At 62.4% G+C, this 13,019-nt stretch overlaps 2 protein-coding genes across 6 annotated transcripts in view; both read left to right on the forward strand.

The window, feature by feature from the left end:
- DGKZ (diacylglycerol kinase zeta) overlaps nucleotides 1–3,934 on the forward strand; it is a 48,002-nt gene extending 44,068 nt beyond the window's left edge. For all 4 annotated transcript variants that reach the window (XM_080395714.1, XM_080395713.1, XM_080395712.1 and 1 more), the window contains one exon: nucleotides 1,490–3,934. In XM_080395714.1, coding sequence (XP_080251840.1) covers nucleotides 1,490–1,606 — 117 coding nt within the window. In that variant the 3' untranslated portion in view covers nucleotides 1,607–3,934. The remainder of the gene's footprint in view (nucleotides 1–1,489) is intronic.
- Nucleotides 3,935–7,734: 3,800 nt separating this feature from the next.
- Nucleotides 7,735–12,979, forward strand: MDK (midkine). Of its 2 annotated transcripts, none has more exons than XM_080395784.1 (5): nucleotides 7,735–7,868; nucleotides 11,204–11,290; nucleotides 11,383–11,544; nucleotides 11,651–11,812; nucleotides 12,243–12,979. In XM_080395784.1, exons 2-5 carry the CDS (start codon nucleotides 11,209–11,211, stop codon nucleotides 12,266–12,268), a joined length of 432 nt encoding a protein of 143 aa, XP_080251910.1. In that variant the 5' UTR covers nucleotides 7,735–7,868; nucleotides 11,204–11,208; the 3' UTR covers nucleotides 12,269–12,979. The 2 variants fall into 2 exon arrangements, with proteins under 2 accessions (XP_080251910.1, XP_080251909.1); XM_080395783.1 differs by having other exon boundaries at nucleotides 7,767–7,868; nucleotides 11,208–11,290.
- The last annotated feature ends 40 nt before the right edge of the window (nucleotides 12,980–13,019 follow it).

The raw sequence follows: 13,019 nt of genomic DNA on the forward strand, positions 1-13,019 counted from the left end.
CTCTGCCCCCAGCCCCCTCATCTGCCTGAAGGAGGGGAGCAGCCCCCAACCTGCCAGCAAGAAAGGCAGCCCTGCTCGGGCACGACGGCTGCCCCAGGGAACGGGGCTTGCACGTGCCTGTGCAAACGCGTGTCCGGGTTTGTAGCTGTCTGGGGACCCCCCTGCGCCGCTGCGGTGACCTCACCTGGGCCTCCATCACAGCCTGCCTGCACAGGCAGGAACCCACCTCCTTAGAAACTCCAGCATCAAGACCCGTAGCAGGGGTTGGGCGCGGGGTGACGGTGCACGCTGCAGCGGTGAGGGAGACCCAGCCTTATGGCCTGGCGTGCCTGAGCCCAGCCGGGCAGGGGGCCCTGGCAGCTCTGGTTTCGGGCTGCGGGCAGGCAGCCTCCTCGCAGCAAGGCTTCTGCGGGGGGACGGGAAGGAAACTCAATTCCTCCTCTGGTTTTTTCCCTCCACTTTGTTCAACGAGCGCTTGCTTTCGGGGGCTGTGGGGAGGAGGCTCCTGAGGAGAGCCGGCCTCACGGCACAGAGTGGTCTCTGTCCCCCCACTTCTGTGGGTGCTGGGGAACGCCTGCGGGGCATGCCCGGTCGTGGGGTGTGCGTGTGAAAGAGGGGATTTCTCTGCGCGTCACACCTCTCCAGCTGTGCACGGGTGGGCTTTTATCCACAGCCGCATCCCAGCCCGGCAGAGGTTCTGCATGTCTGACCATTGTTCCTGCTGGAGAAATAATGGCTGTGGGCTGCCCTGGCGGCCCCGGCACCCCGCCGCACCCCACTGCATCCCACTGTGCACCCGGGGACCAGCCGGGCAGGCTGGGCATCCCTTCCGGGGCTGGTTTTCAATGGCAGCGGCACAGAGCCAGGTTTCTGTGGCCTTTCTGAGCGGCACGGCAGAGCCCGGGCACTTGGCGAGGAGGAGCGAGGAGCCAGGGGGAGGGAAGGGGGAGAGGAGACGGAGCTGGGAGCTGTTAACAGATTTGCTTTTTATGGAGTGCGGGAGTTCATTAGTGGACACAGTCCAGATGGCTGCAATAAGCTGGTGAAATGTGAGCCTCCACCGGGAGCCCGGAGCGCTGGCCAGGCTGCGAGGGAAGGGGGGTTGGTATTCCCGGGCATTCCCCAGACATACCCCTCATTCCTCACCCTCTCCTGCCTGCCTCCCCAGCACCAGGTAGGAGCAGGTCATGGGGACCAACCTTTGTCTCCTCTCGAGGGGTGACAGTCAGGGCCAGTCTTGGTCCTGGACAGTGCACGGGGCTGATGGCCCCTCAGGGGTCAGCTTCCAGCCCTGCAGCAGTCAGGCTCCTCGGGAGCACGCTTTCACTCTGTGGTGAGCACATGGGCATTTGGCTACCACCCGCCTCAGGGTTCTGCTGGACCCAGCTGCAGCCACCTTTTTGATGGGGGAATTGGGGGCACCTTTGGGTGCCAAGGCAGCGTTGAGGTAGTGCTCAGCACTCTGACATCTTTTGCTTCCCGTATGCAGGGAGACACCCCCAAGCACCGGGCTGAGAAAGCCAACGACCCTGACTTAGCTGCCTACCTCGAGAACCGACAGCACTACCAGATGATCCAGCGGGAGGACCAGGAGACGGCTGTGTAGTGCTCGGCGTGCCTTAGCCCAAGCCAGCTCGGGCAGGGTGAGGAGAGGACGATGCCAACTGGCAGAGCTGTGAGTCTGGCTCAGCCCTCCCTAGATGTCAACCTGGTCCCTGGAGGAGATGGAGACAGCAGAGTTCTGCCCCAGGCTGGGCTGGGACTCTGTTTATGAGGACAGTGGGTATTTAGGACTTGAAGCCTGGCTCTTTGTGTCTGTGTCTCCCTTCACCCCTCGGCCACCACGTTCCCTGCCCTGGATGGGCTCCATCCCGCAGACCTGCCAGGGCAGGCCAGGCTGAAGCTCCTTGTCACCCTCGTGCACGGGAGTGATGCCATTGCCTCTCCATAGGCTCCTACCGATGATCCTTGTGGGATATCGTTGCTTGCCCCTCCCCTGCCAGAAGTGCCCTCCTTTAGACGCTTGGCTAGGTTCGTCCTGTCCCTCCTCGCCTGTCTGGCACAGCTGTGGGAGGCACAGGCTGTGCAGGCAGAGGCCGTGAGCCTCAGACTTTGCCACAAGGAAAATACCATGACTTACTGCCTCGTCCTCCCTCCCAGCAGCTTGGGGCTGCCCTGAGTCTCTGTGTTGCCCTGCGGGGGCTTTCTGCAGCAGAAGAGAAGTCCCTTGCACACCCAGGCTTTCCTCGCACACCCAGGCTTTCCTTGGAGCATCTGGGACTGGTGCAGCTGGAAGCAGGGCAGCCGCTGCCCTCCCGGTTGCTCTAGTGCTCAGCCAGCCAGCAGCCTGGCCCAGGGCAGGGATGCAAGGAGGAAGGCTACCGAGCCCTTGCACCACCCTTCTCTCGCAGGGCTGGATGGGGCAGCCTGCACACCCAGTGACTGCTGGGCATCTCTTCGCGAGCCTGCTGCAGCACGTAGCCGTGGTGGAGAGCTGTGCTTGGCCTGGGCGGTGGCTGCAGTGGAGCCTGTTACATTTCCCAGATGCTGACTTGAACGTGGCTGCCCTCCCCGCTTCAACCCCCCCTGCTGATGCTAGATATTGCACTGGGCTGGAGGAGCAGTGCTGGGGGCAGTGCTGCTGTCAGGGGTTCCTCCCATGCCCCCCAGCCTGTCAACATCCATCCTCTGAGTCCGACTCCTGCTGTCCCCCCAAAGTGGGCACAGGGCTTTGCAGGGAAAACTTGGGAGCGCACCTAGCCCAGACACAAGCTCCCTGGATGGGATGCCAGCTCATCCTCTCCAGTTTTAGCAGAAAGAGGGATTTGGATGCTTAGGGAGCATTAGGGCTTCCAGCCCCAAGTTGCAATGGGATGGCATTTCACCTGCCACCTTGCCATGGGGCGCGAGGCACCATGACCCGTCTCCCCTGCAGATGCTGTGGGTGCTGAGTGTGCGCAGAGGCATCGAGCCAGCCCTTCAGCAAGGCTTTTGCAGAACTGGCAGTGTCTGGGATCAGGAGGTGCCAGAAGAGGGGGAGAGCTCACAGCTTTGTGCCTTGCAGACCTGCTTGGCACCTTTGGGTGGGCGGTGGGCATGGAACAGGTTGCAGCTTGGGTCCCAGGAGAGGGTGCTACTGCTGCATGTATGGTCCCACCTGCCCTCACACCCAGCTGCGCCTGCTGGGCAGTGCTGGGTGGCGTCATTTGAATCCCTCCTGATACCAACACCAAAAAAAGGGTATGAGGATGACAAAGAACCAGAATACCCTTCAAGTTTTTTGGCTGGGGGGGGCACGTTTCCCTTGGAGGCTGGGGCATGCTGTGGTGGGGAGCTGAGGTGCAGTGCAGGGGGCCAGGGGCCAGCGGCAGCATTGACAGTTAACAACAGCACCCCGATGTCTTCAGAGCTGGGATGCTCCAGCAGCACCCGAAGTTCCCATCAGCACTGCTCACAGACCACCAACAGACAAGGCACTGTCGTCTTCTCAGAGGTCCAAACCGCTGCCTCGCCAGCTGGGATGCCCAGCCCGGCCCGGAGGCATTTACAACCCCAGCTTCCCTCTTTCTCCCCAGTTTTGTATCTTCCCTTATAGTTTTTGTACAGGTAGTTGAGAGACACACTGTCCCCTTCCCTGCCTGGCCCCTCCGTGTGCGCGTGAGCTGAGTTGCTGTGCAATTCCAAGCCTGGCTTGTATTTCGGCGAAGGCGGAGGGGGTGTTGGTCACCCTGCCTGCTGAGGGCAGGGGTTCTGTGCAATACCTGGGTCTGTGTTTCCTAGACGCTGTTGTAGGATTGTATTTTTGTAACTCTGTGAGGGTGCCGGCTCCAGCAGGCCCAGGGCCTGGCACGAGCCTGTGTTCCCGTTGCTTTCTGACTTGGACTGTTCGGATGTTGTTGTTTCTTGCCATTGAAATAAAGAGATGGATGTTTTAGTTCCTGTCTCCTGCTGCATCTGCAAGAATGTGGTGCACCAGTGATGTCCCATGCAGTGTGGGTGAGGTTGTGCCCCGAGGCTTCTGCGCCTGTCCTAACTGGGGGGGTCTCTTGGGAGTTCCCTGCCGAGCCAGGTCCTTGCCTGCTTCCCTGCACAACATCCCTCTGGGACAGCTGCTGGGTACAGGGTCTTTGTCCTGAGGGACCTTCTCCCTTATTCTGTGGCATGCATTGGTATTCGGCGTAACGTACAACAGGGAGAAAGCCTGCTGCCATCCCAGGTGATCCAGAAAGGCTCGGAAGCGCGAGGCAGGAGCTGGCAGCCTGCTGTTGCTGCCCCACTCCGGAGCGGCAGCCCTGCCCTGCCCTTTGTAGTCACATGGCTGTCGGTGGGTACCACAGCAGCCTCCAGATTTCTAAATGTTTTTATCGGCTATTGTTTTGGTGGTTGGGGTTTTTTTGTGTGTTGAGCTGTCCCCAGCCACGCCGCTCTGCGGGGCACAAGCCTGCTTGGGGGCTCTTCTCGTTCGTTCCCAGTTTCAGAGGGGGGCCTTGCGGTCCTGTCTCCAGTGCTGAGGGCTGGGATTATCTGCACTGCTCTGGCATGAGGACTACTCTCCAATTACAAAAGCAGAGGATTAGGGACACTTCTTCCAGCCCCGGATGGGTAAGGATAACTGCAGCCGACTCCATCTCTCCGGTAGAGTTTCCTTTGCAAATGAGAGGTAATCGCTCTGGCTGGCGGTGGCTGATGAGGGAGCTGGAGATGGACGCGGTGGGTGATGGGGATCTATACTCATACCTTAAACTTGGATTCCTGAGGGCAGCCTGGCAGCCTGCCCGTTGCTGCTGCTGCCTCCTCTCCACCCGGAGAAGCAGCCTCCTTCCCCGGCTGCGCTGTCCCTTCCACCCCCCACCCCCCCGTGCCTCCCTTTCATCACCTTCAGCCTTCCAGCTCCTGCCCAGAGCTAACAGTGGGGGTCTGTAGCGGGTGTAAGGCACGCTGAATTGTCCCAGCCTCCCTGGGCTGCAGGGACCAGGCGTACGTGTGACTGGGAGGAGGGAGCGTGCTCCGCTTCAGTGCCCAGATCCGGCGCGTTGGCGCTTGGCCCGTGTTTTGGCAGAGGCGAGGAGCATCAGTAACCATAGCAATGAGAGTTTTCCAGCCGTCCTGGTGTCAAATTTATGGTGGGGGAGAGAAGTGGTCCCAAAATATGATCACTGTGGATCACTGTGATGCAGGGTGTTAGGAAAGGCACAGTCAGTGAGCCCTGCCCTCCTCTCTTTAAGGGCCTCAGCATCCCTCCTTTCAGCCGGGTGTCGGGGGCCCAGAGGTCAGTCTGGCCTCCTGTGGGATGGAAACACGTGGGATGGGAACCTGGGGAGGTATGCACAGGGTGCACACATGAAAGAAGCCTGTGCAAGCCCAACCTGAGTTAAACAGAGTGACAGCCATTGGCCCGGTTAATGATTACCTGCCACACGGCCGCCTCTGCAAGTCTGAACAAGGAACACATCCCCCCCGCCCCACACAGCTGTGTCCCTGCGCTGGCACTGCCGCACCGTGCACTAACAGAGCCCCAAGGACCAGGCTTCAAATGGAGATGGAAAATGCGGAGCTGACATGCCATGAATTATCTCGTGACATTTTTAGAGGTAAAAAACTCGAGTTAAGCAACTGCAGGGGAATGCACCTGGGTTGGTCATGCTCCCTCTCTTCCCTCCTTCCCTCGGTATGAGGCCCCTTTCTGCAAACACCGCCTTCTGCTGCTTGTTTGAGCTGGGGAAGGAGCCATTCCCCCCTCCATCCTTCAGAAAGAGCCTGAAGGGACCAAGCACAGCCACTGCTGAGATGTGCACCAATGCATCTCTGCTGTCCCATGCGGCCAGCACCTGCCTCCTGGTCCCCAGCCCAAGGAGGCAACAGGAGGGGAAGAGGAATGGCTGGAAACAGAGGAAGGGGTGAAAATTTCTACAGGGCTTTGCCATTCATCCCTTGGGCTGCTTTGTCCTGGGGACCCCACTGGGGTCTCTGGCCCCTGGGCAGGGGTGGGTGAAGAGCAGTGGCTCTTGCCCCACATCTGGCTTTCCCAGCTCCACCAGGCACTGGTTTGCTCACCTCAGCCCCGTAACTCAGCCGTGCAAACCTGGGGCTGCTGAACCCCAGCCAAAAGCAGCACACCCGGACCCTTCCCCTTCCTTTTGTCCCTGAGCCTGTCTCAGCAGCTTGCTTCAGCTGGGATTTAAAGGCCTGGTGACGGGGGGGCTATTGGCTTTGCCACCTGTCCACCTGTTGGGACCCATTTCTGCACCCTGTGCCCAGAGGTCCAGCCAGGCACACCCAGACCCCTCAGCACCCAGAGCAGCACCCGTTACTGTGTGTGCAGCACACAGGGCAGATGGCACGTTCCCCTGGCTGCCAGCCCTCCTCCAAACCTCTGCAGATGTTCAAGAAACTGCCGGCAGGGTGCCAGTTAAATGCGGGAATCCTTCAGAAAGCCATTCCTGGTTGTGAAGCAGCTCATAAAAAACAGGGCCTCCCCCTCTCCTACAACCCCACCTGTGGCAGCCCTGCTCTCAGCAGCCTTCTTCCAGGGTAAGAGGTGGAAAAATGGCTCAGTTCCCCACCACAGCCCCATTCTTCTGGCATGACACTTGCCTTTCTGGCTGGTAACACCAGAAGAGAGTTGGCTTGGCCCCTGCCTTGCCTTACCTCCTCAGAAAAGGTGAGGGGCAGGGGTGGGGGGTGGTAGGGAATGGTGGGTGATAGGGAGAAGGGAGCAGGCATTTCTGCAAGGTCCTTTGCATCCCCAAGCGCTGGTTTGATCTTTCATTGCTGCTTGGTACAGGGAGATGGGCTGCAGCGTGGCTGAGCTAGGGACGGGCACCGGGGCCAGCATGAAAGTGTGTGCTGCTTTGGTGTGGAGCAGGTTACCCCCCGCCAACACCCCCCCCCCCCCCCAATGTAGCTGGGGCAGAGCATGTGGAAAAGGGTGAAAAGGGCCGGAACCATGGCAGGTTGGTCCGTCAAAGCCTTGATGGGGAAGGAGGCATCCACGGAGCTGGTGGAGACACAGGGCAGTTCCCTTCACTCCATCCAGCCCCAGGGGCCATCTTCCAGTGGGTCTCAGAGCAGCAGACCCGCGGGACCCCCTGCCCAGCTGTTTATGGAGCCCCCGAGCGACCGGCGCGGGCGGGCAGTGCCCCCCGAGCCCCCAGCCCCATCCCCCCCCGCAGGCTGCACCATGGCCCCGCAGCAGGAGCCTCCCCAGCCGCTCTGGGCAGCCCGGCCCAGCGCCCCACCACCCGCCAGGGACACACGTTCTCCCTCCTGCTCAGAGGGAACCGGCCGTGTGGCGGTTTGTGCCCGGTGCCCCTCGTCCCGCCGCTGGGCACCGCTGGGAAGAGCCTGGCCCCGTCCCCTGGGCACCCGCCCGGGGATACCTGCAGCCGTGGGTGACATCCCCTCTCAGCTGCTCCTCTCCAGGCTGAACAGCCCCCGCCCGCTCAGCCCTTCCTCCCCGGGGAGATGCTCCAGCCCCTCACCACCTTCGCAGCCCTGCAGCCACCCGGGGCTGATGTCGGGGTGCGCAGCCAGCCGGACCCCCCTGCTCTGCAGAGCCCCCCAAGAGGCAGAGCCCGGAGGCAGAAGGTGAGGCGGGGGGACACGGGGCCGTGCCCCCCACCCTCCCGGGCTGAGCTGGGGGGGCCGCCTGCCCCCCCGGGGCCGCCCCTCCGCCGGCCGGCCTGCCTGCCTTTGTGCCTGGCCGGGAGTGGGCAGGCAGGGGAGGAGCCTGCGGAAAGTTTTGGGCTAAAAAACCACCTTTTTGCTGCCAGCCGAGCCCGACGTCAGGGGCCGCTGTGCGCTGCGCGGGGCTCCGCACGCGGCCGCCACACAAAGGCAGCAGCTCCGCTCCGCGCACCGCTCCGCAGGTGAGTGGCGGGGACCCCCCGGACACCCCCCGCCCCCCGAAATAGCGGTCGGACCCCCACTCCAAGCCCCCGCGGATGGTGGGGCCGCCCGCCCGACGCCACGGGGATGGGCGCCTGGCTGGGGAGGCGGCGGTAATGCGGGCGGAGGGCTCCCCGGCGGGGCGAGGGGCTTTTCTGGGGCGGGGGGCGGTGCATGGTCGAGTCTGGGGGGGAGCCCCCCACCCCGGGTGCGGGCTCGCCTGCCAGGAGCCAGGGAAGTGCCTGGAGGTGCAGGAGGGCTGGGGTTTGGAGGCAGGCGGGACTCCTGCGGAGCGGGCAGGGCTTGAGGCAGTGGCTCGGGATCTCAGTGCCCCCCACCCTGGGGGGCCACCCCCCACCGGTTCGGGGAGGGCTCAGGTGGGGCGAGATGCGCCGGTCGGGGCCCGGCACCGCCAGCCCCGCCGGGGGGCGAGTCCGGGGGGGGGGAGCGGTGGGAGGGGAGGGGGCTGCGCTGGGGTCCCGGCACAGCAGCTGCCCGGGGGAGGGAGCAGGGGGTGGCAGCGTGGGAATGTGCCCCGCGATGCGCAGGCAGGACACCCGGCAGCCCCTTCCCTCCAGTAGCACCTTCTCCTCACTGCCAGGCGAAGGTGAGACCTCCTGCTGGAGAGCCCCCCAGCACCCCGCTCCCCTCCAGCAGAGCCTCCCGGTGAGGCAGAGCTCAGCCCCCCCTCTCCTGGCAGCCGGCGGTCCCTGGGCGCCCCGGGCCAGGGGCTCCCCAAGCGCTGGGCTCGCTGCCCGGAGGCGGGGAGCTCAGTGAGGCAGGGAGGGCAGCGGTCCTGCGCCCACCTCTGCCAGGGCCAGCTGCAGGCGGAGCCCAGCCGAGGGGTCCCGCTGCTGGAAGAGGGGGTGCCGGGGGGCTGCCGGCCCAGCAGCTGCCCCGCTCCCGGGAAAGCATCGGGGCGGCGGCGAGGGGACAGGATCTGGGGAGGGTGGTGTGACCCACACATTTGCTGGTGGCATTGCCTGGCCCCGAGCAGTGTCCGGAGAGGGGTCTGAGCCCCTTGCAGCGCTGGGTATTTGGGCTTTGCTTCACCATCACCAGGCGATTATTTGATTTTTTTTTAATAGAGCTGATCCTAGATTATTCAAACCCGGGGCAGCTAGAGGTGCAGGGGGAAGGGGAAACAGGGACTGCCATGGTGTGGCCAAGCTCCAGGCTGCTCCGCTCGTGCAGCCCGTTCCTGGGAGAGACCAACGCGATGAGAGCCAGCCGAGATCTGAGCAGGAGAGGAGCCAGGCACCACAGGGATGCGGGAGGAGCTGGGCTGTGCGAACACGCCTGAAGGCGCTGGCAGCCCAACCAGAGCAGCTCTTGTTTGACCGGCAAGGAAGGGACCAGGCTGCTTGGAAAACGAGCTGGAAAACTGCACTGCCGAGTCCTTTCTGAAAGTTTTAGGATGAGCCACAGCTGAGGGTCACTGCAGACTTTTGCCTGGGGGATGTGATGTGCTGGGCAGAGCCTGGGAGCAGATCCAGGAGTTCCTGGGGCTGTAGCTGGGCTGCCCCTTGGAGCCTCCCCTCCCACATCCCTGGGTACCCCGGTACCCCTGCCGTGGGGAGCAGAGGGTGTCTGTGCCTGGAGGGAGGCAGGGGTGAGCATGGCAGCTGGGGCTGTCTGCCCTGGGCACTCGGGCTGCGTCCATGGCACCTGGGCTGGGAGGTGGGTGCGGGAGCACAGGGAAATGGTCTGCGGCAGAGGGTGGAAGTTTGCAGAGCACCTGAAATCAGGGGGATGCTGTGTGGGCATCAGAGGTGCCGCCCCATAAGAGCTGCTGCAGGAAGTGGGACGGGAGGACCTGTAACTCCGCTCAGCCCTAGCCTTGCCATCGGTAACCGGCCCATCCGGGCTGAGCTCTTGCCCCCTTTGAAGGCAGCTGGGTGGGAGCAGGGCTGAGCCGTGCCGTGCTCGGCAGGATGGCTCCCAGCCGGACTGGGCAAGGGGGAAGGCAGCTCGCACCCCCTTGGCTGCGCCTTCAGCCAGCTGGGGTGTGTAATTCCCTGTGACAGCTCAATGCAGAGCGAAGCCAGCAGCTTCGTGGCAGTGGACGCATGAAAGGTGAGTGTGCTGGAGCCTGAATAATGCAGAGAGAGCTCTCCGAACTGGCAGCCTGGGGGTGGGAGGGAATGCTGACCCCGGGCTCTTCCCTGCACTGACATCCCCCAGGGCACGAGGTGCATCCTTACTCTACAGCCTGGTCCCACCAAGCCCATCGTGAACCCAGGGCAGGGGTGATGTATTTGCTGACTGGCTGCTGCCACGCAGATACGGGTGTCATCCTAAAATGCTTTGGGGGAGCAGGGAAGGGGCCGCCAGACTTGAGGCGTCAGCTCTGCATGGCTGCACTCCTGCCAGGAGCAGGAGCTGGGACCCCAGTGTCGGCAGCAGCATCCCACAGATGCTCACGGTGGCAGCTGGAGGGGAGCCATCACCCAGCCCAAGGCCACCGTGGTGGTGTGGGCAAGGCCCTGGGCACTGCACCCTTGTGTGTGTGCACCCTCGCCCCCAACCTGCTCCCAGGTGCATGCACCCCCTCCCCGCGCACGCACGGGTGCTGTGCCGGTGGATGTGGTGCCAGCAGTGGGCGCAGCTCTCCCGCTCCATCTCTCCAACTTGTTCCCACGCTGTGGGGCCTTTATGTATTTTTTTTTTTTTTAGTGTTTAATCCACTGGTTTAGCTCTCAGACCCCTCACGGCAGCGGGTTTGTTTTTGCTAGGCTTTTTTCTTTCCCTCCCTGGATTCCTCTGGAGCTGGAGAAAGGTACCATGGCAGCTGCCTTCCCGTGGCCCCGGGGCTCTTTGGTGCGGGGTGGCAGCCTGCTGCGTGCTGGATAAAGGAGCCACGGAGAAATACAGGGGGGTAGGGCCTGGGGACCAGCACTGGGAAGCAGCATGCCAATGGGAGCTGCTTTGCTTTCCGGGCGCAGGAGCAGCTGAGGCAGCCTGGTGCTGGGTGCACCCAACCAAAGAGCCTTCCCCAGCTGCTGTGTGGGGTGCGGGGGTCCCCGCAGAGCATTGCAGCCACACGCAAGGCAACGGGTGCCTGCAGGGATGGGAACAAGCTCCCAGCCCAACAGCTCCCTGTTCAGAGGCAGTTGCTGAGATACACAATTAACCTTCCTGATACAACCAACACATGTGGTGTAACGGGTGGCTACAAGCAGGGCATGGGGGTGTACATGCATGTGTGCAACAGAGGCAGCTGCCATCTCACTCCCGGACAGGCTGCCTGCAGCCCACCATGCCCCCTCCTCACTGCCCCAAATCCCACCCGCCTCACCCTCTCCCTCCTCCCCAGGCAGGATGCAGGTCCGGGGCTTCCTCCTCCTCCTCTTGGCGCTGATCCTGCTGGCTGCCACCGCCGAGGCTGGCAAAAACAAGAAAGGTGAGGGGCTGCCTGGGGCAGGGGGCCGGGGGGCAGCTCAGGGCGTGCTCCTGTGTCCCTGCAGTGAGCACCCACTCTGCCTTCCCTCGCAGAGAAGGCGAAGAAGGACGGCTCCAAGTGCGAGGACTGGCGCTGGGGACCCTGCGTCCCCAACAGCAAGGACTGTGGCCTGGGCTACCGTGAGGGAACTTGCAAAGACGAGAGTAAGAAGCTCAAGTGCAAGATCCCCTGCAACTGGAAGAAGAAGTTTGGAGGTGGGTGCGTGGTGGCGGTGGCTGGGGACCACCCTGGGCTGGGTGGCTGGTGCTGGGGACCACGCCGGGTGCTGGCCAGCTCTGATGCCTCTCCCCTCCCTCCCAGCTGACTGCAAGTACAAATTTGAGAGCTGGGGGGGATGTAGCGCTCAGACTGGTGTGAAGACTCGCTCCGGCATCCTGAAGAAAGCCCTGTACAATGCCCAATGTGAGGAGATTGTCTATGTGACCAAGCCCTGCTCTTCCAAGATCAAATCGAAGTCCAAAGGTCAGTTCCCACCACTCCTGTCCCCAGAAGGTTTCCACTGGCACCCTGGGCAGGGGCTTTCCAGGGGCAGCTTGGCCTGCTGGGGTTGGGCTTTGTTGGTGGAGTGGGAGGTCACACAGTATGCTCTCCCCTCTGCATCAGCACATACGACAGCCCCGAAGTCCAGTTGCTGGCTGGGTGGGATGCGGGTGCTGCTAGGAAAAACCTTGGTGTCCCCCCCAAGTCACTGCTAGCTCCACTGGGATGAGGATTTCCCCCTCTCCTCAGTGGGGCTGGTGTAAAGCGTGGCTTTGCATGGTGGGGGTAGGCTGCCTGCAGGGATGCAGCCCCTGCGCCGTGCCGGCTGCACTTCTGCCACGGCAGCGTCTGGGGGCTTGGTGGGCTGCCAGCAGATGCACTAACCCTTGTCTCTTCTGTTTCTCGGATGCAGCAAAGAAGGGCAAGGGGAAGGACTAGAGCGGGAAGCCAGCATCCTCCTTGGCCCCTCAACACGGTGCCTATGGGGCTGGATGCCCAGCTGCAGCCGGCCCATGCTCCAGTCTTCCTCCTCCTCCTCCTCCTCTCCTTCCTCCTTTCGATGACCTCCTCTTTCACTGAGATGCCTTGTTTTAATCACTAGTGTTGTAGAGAGCAAACCCACCCGCCCTGCAGGAGGTGCTGCCCTGCTCCCTGCCACTGCTGCCAGTGCATCCCACTCGCCTCCTTTCAGCTGGTGTCCTGGGTTTGCTGGGATGCGCCTGGAGAGCTGGGATGAGACCGCAACTTTTTTCCATCCTCTGACACAGATGTGTCTTTAGCGCGTCCTTTGGCAAGCCCAGGACCCTCCTCACTCCTCTACCGGGTACCGGTGCTGGAGGGAAGGGCTGAGTGTTGAATGCCTGAGTAACCCCATCACTCTTACCCCTTACTTATGTGAGGACTGCCCTCAGCTCTTCCAGCATCCCTCCAGCTAGGGCATGACTTCCCTGCAGCAGCTGGGGGACACAAAGCCACTGCCCCCAGGAACCACCACATCCCCTCTCCATCACTTCTCACCACATGTGTCCATGCTGGGGCTGCAGCCCCTCTGCCTTCAACACGCTGACACCGGTGCTGGGTGGGAGCTCTCACTTCTTTTGGAAAATGGGGTTTGTTTTATTTTCCAATAAAAATCTTTTTAAAAAACCCTGTCGGAACCCACCTGTCATCCCCACGAGCCGCTGCTGTG

This window comes from Falco punctatus, assembly GCF_963210335.1.
Source record: "Falco punctatus genome assembly, chromosome: 7".
Classification (NCBI taxonomy): Eukaryota; Metazoa; Chordata; class Aves; order Falconiformes; family Falconidae; genus Falco; species Falco punctatus.

Coding starts and splice junctions, on each gene's coding strand:
- MDK (XM_080395784.1), top strand. CDS start 11,209: ATGCAGGTCCGGGGCTTCCTCCTCCTCCTCTTGGCGCTGATCCTGCTG. Junction 11,545..11,650: donor CTGGAAGAAGAAGTTTGGAG/GTGGGTGCGTGG, acceptor CCTCCCTCCCAG/CTGACTGCAAGTACAAATTT. Junction 11,813..12,242: donor GATCAAATCGAAGTCCAAAG/GTCAGTTCCCAC, acceptor TCTCGGATGCAG/CAAAGAAGGGCAAGGGGAAG.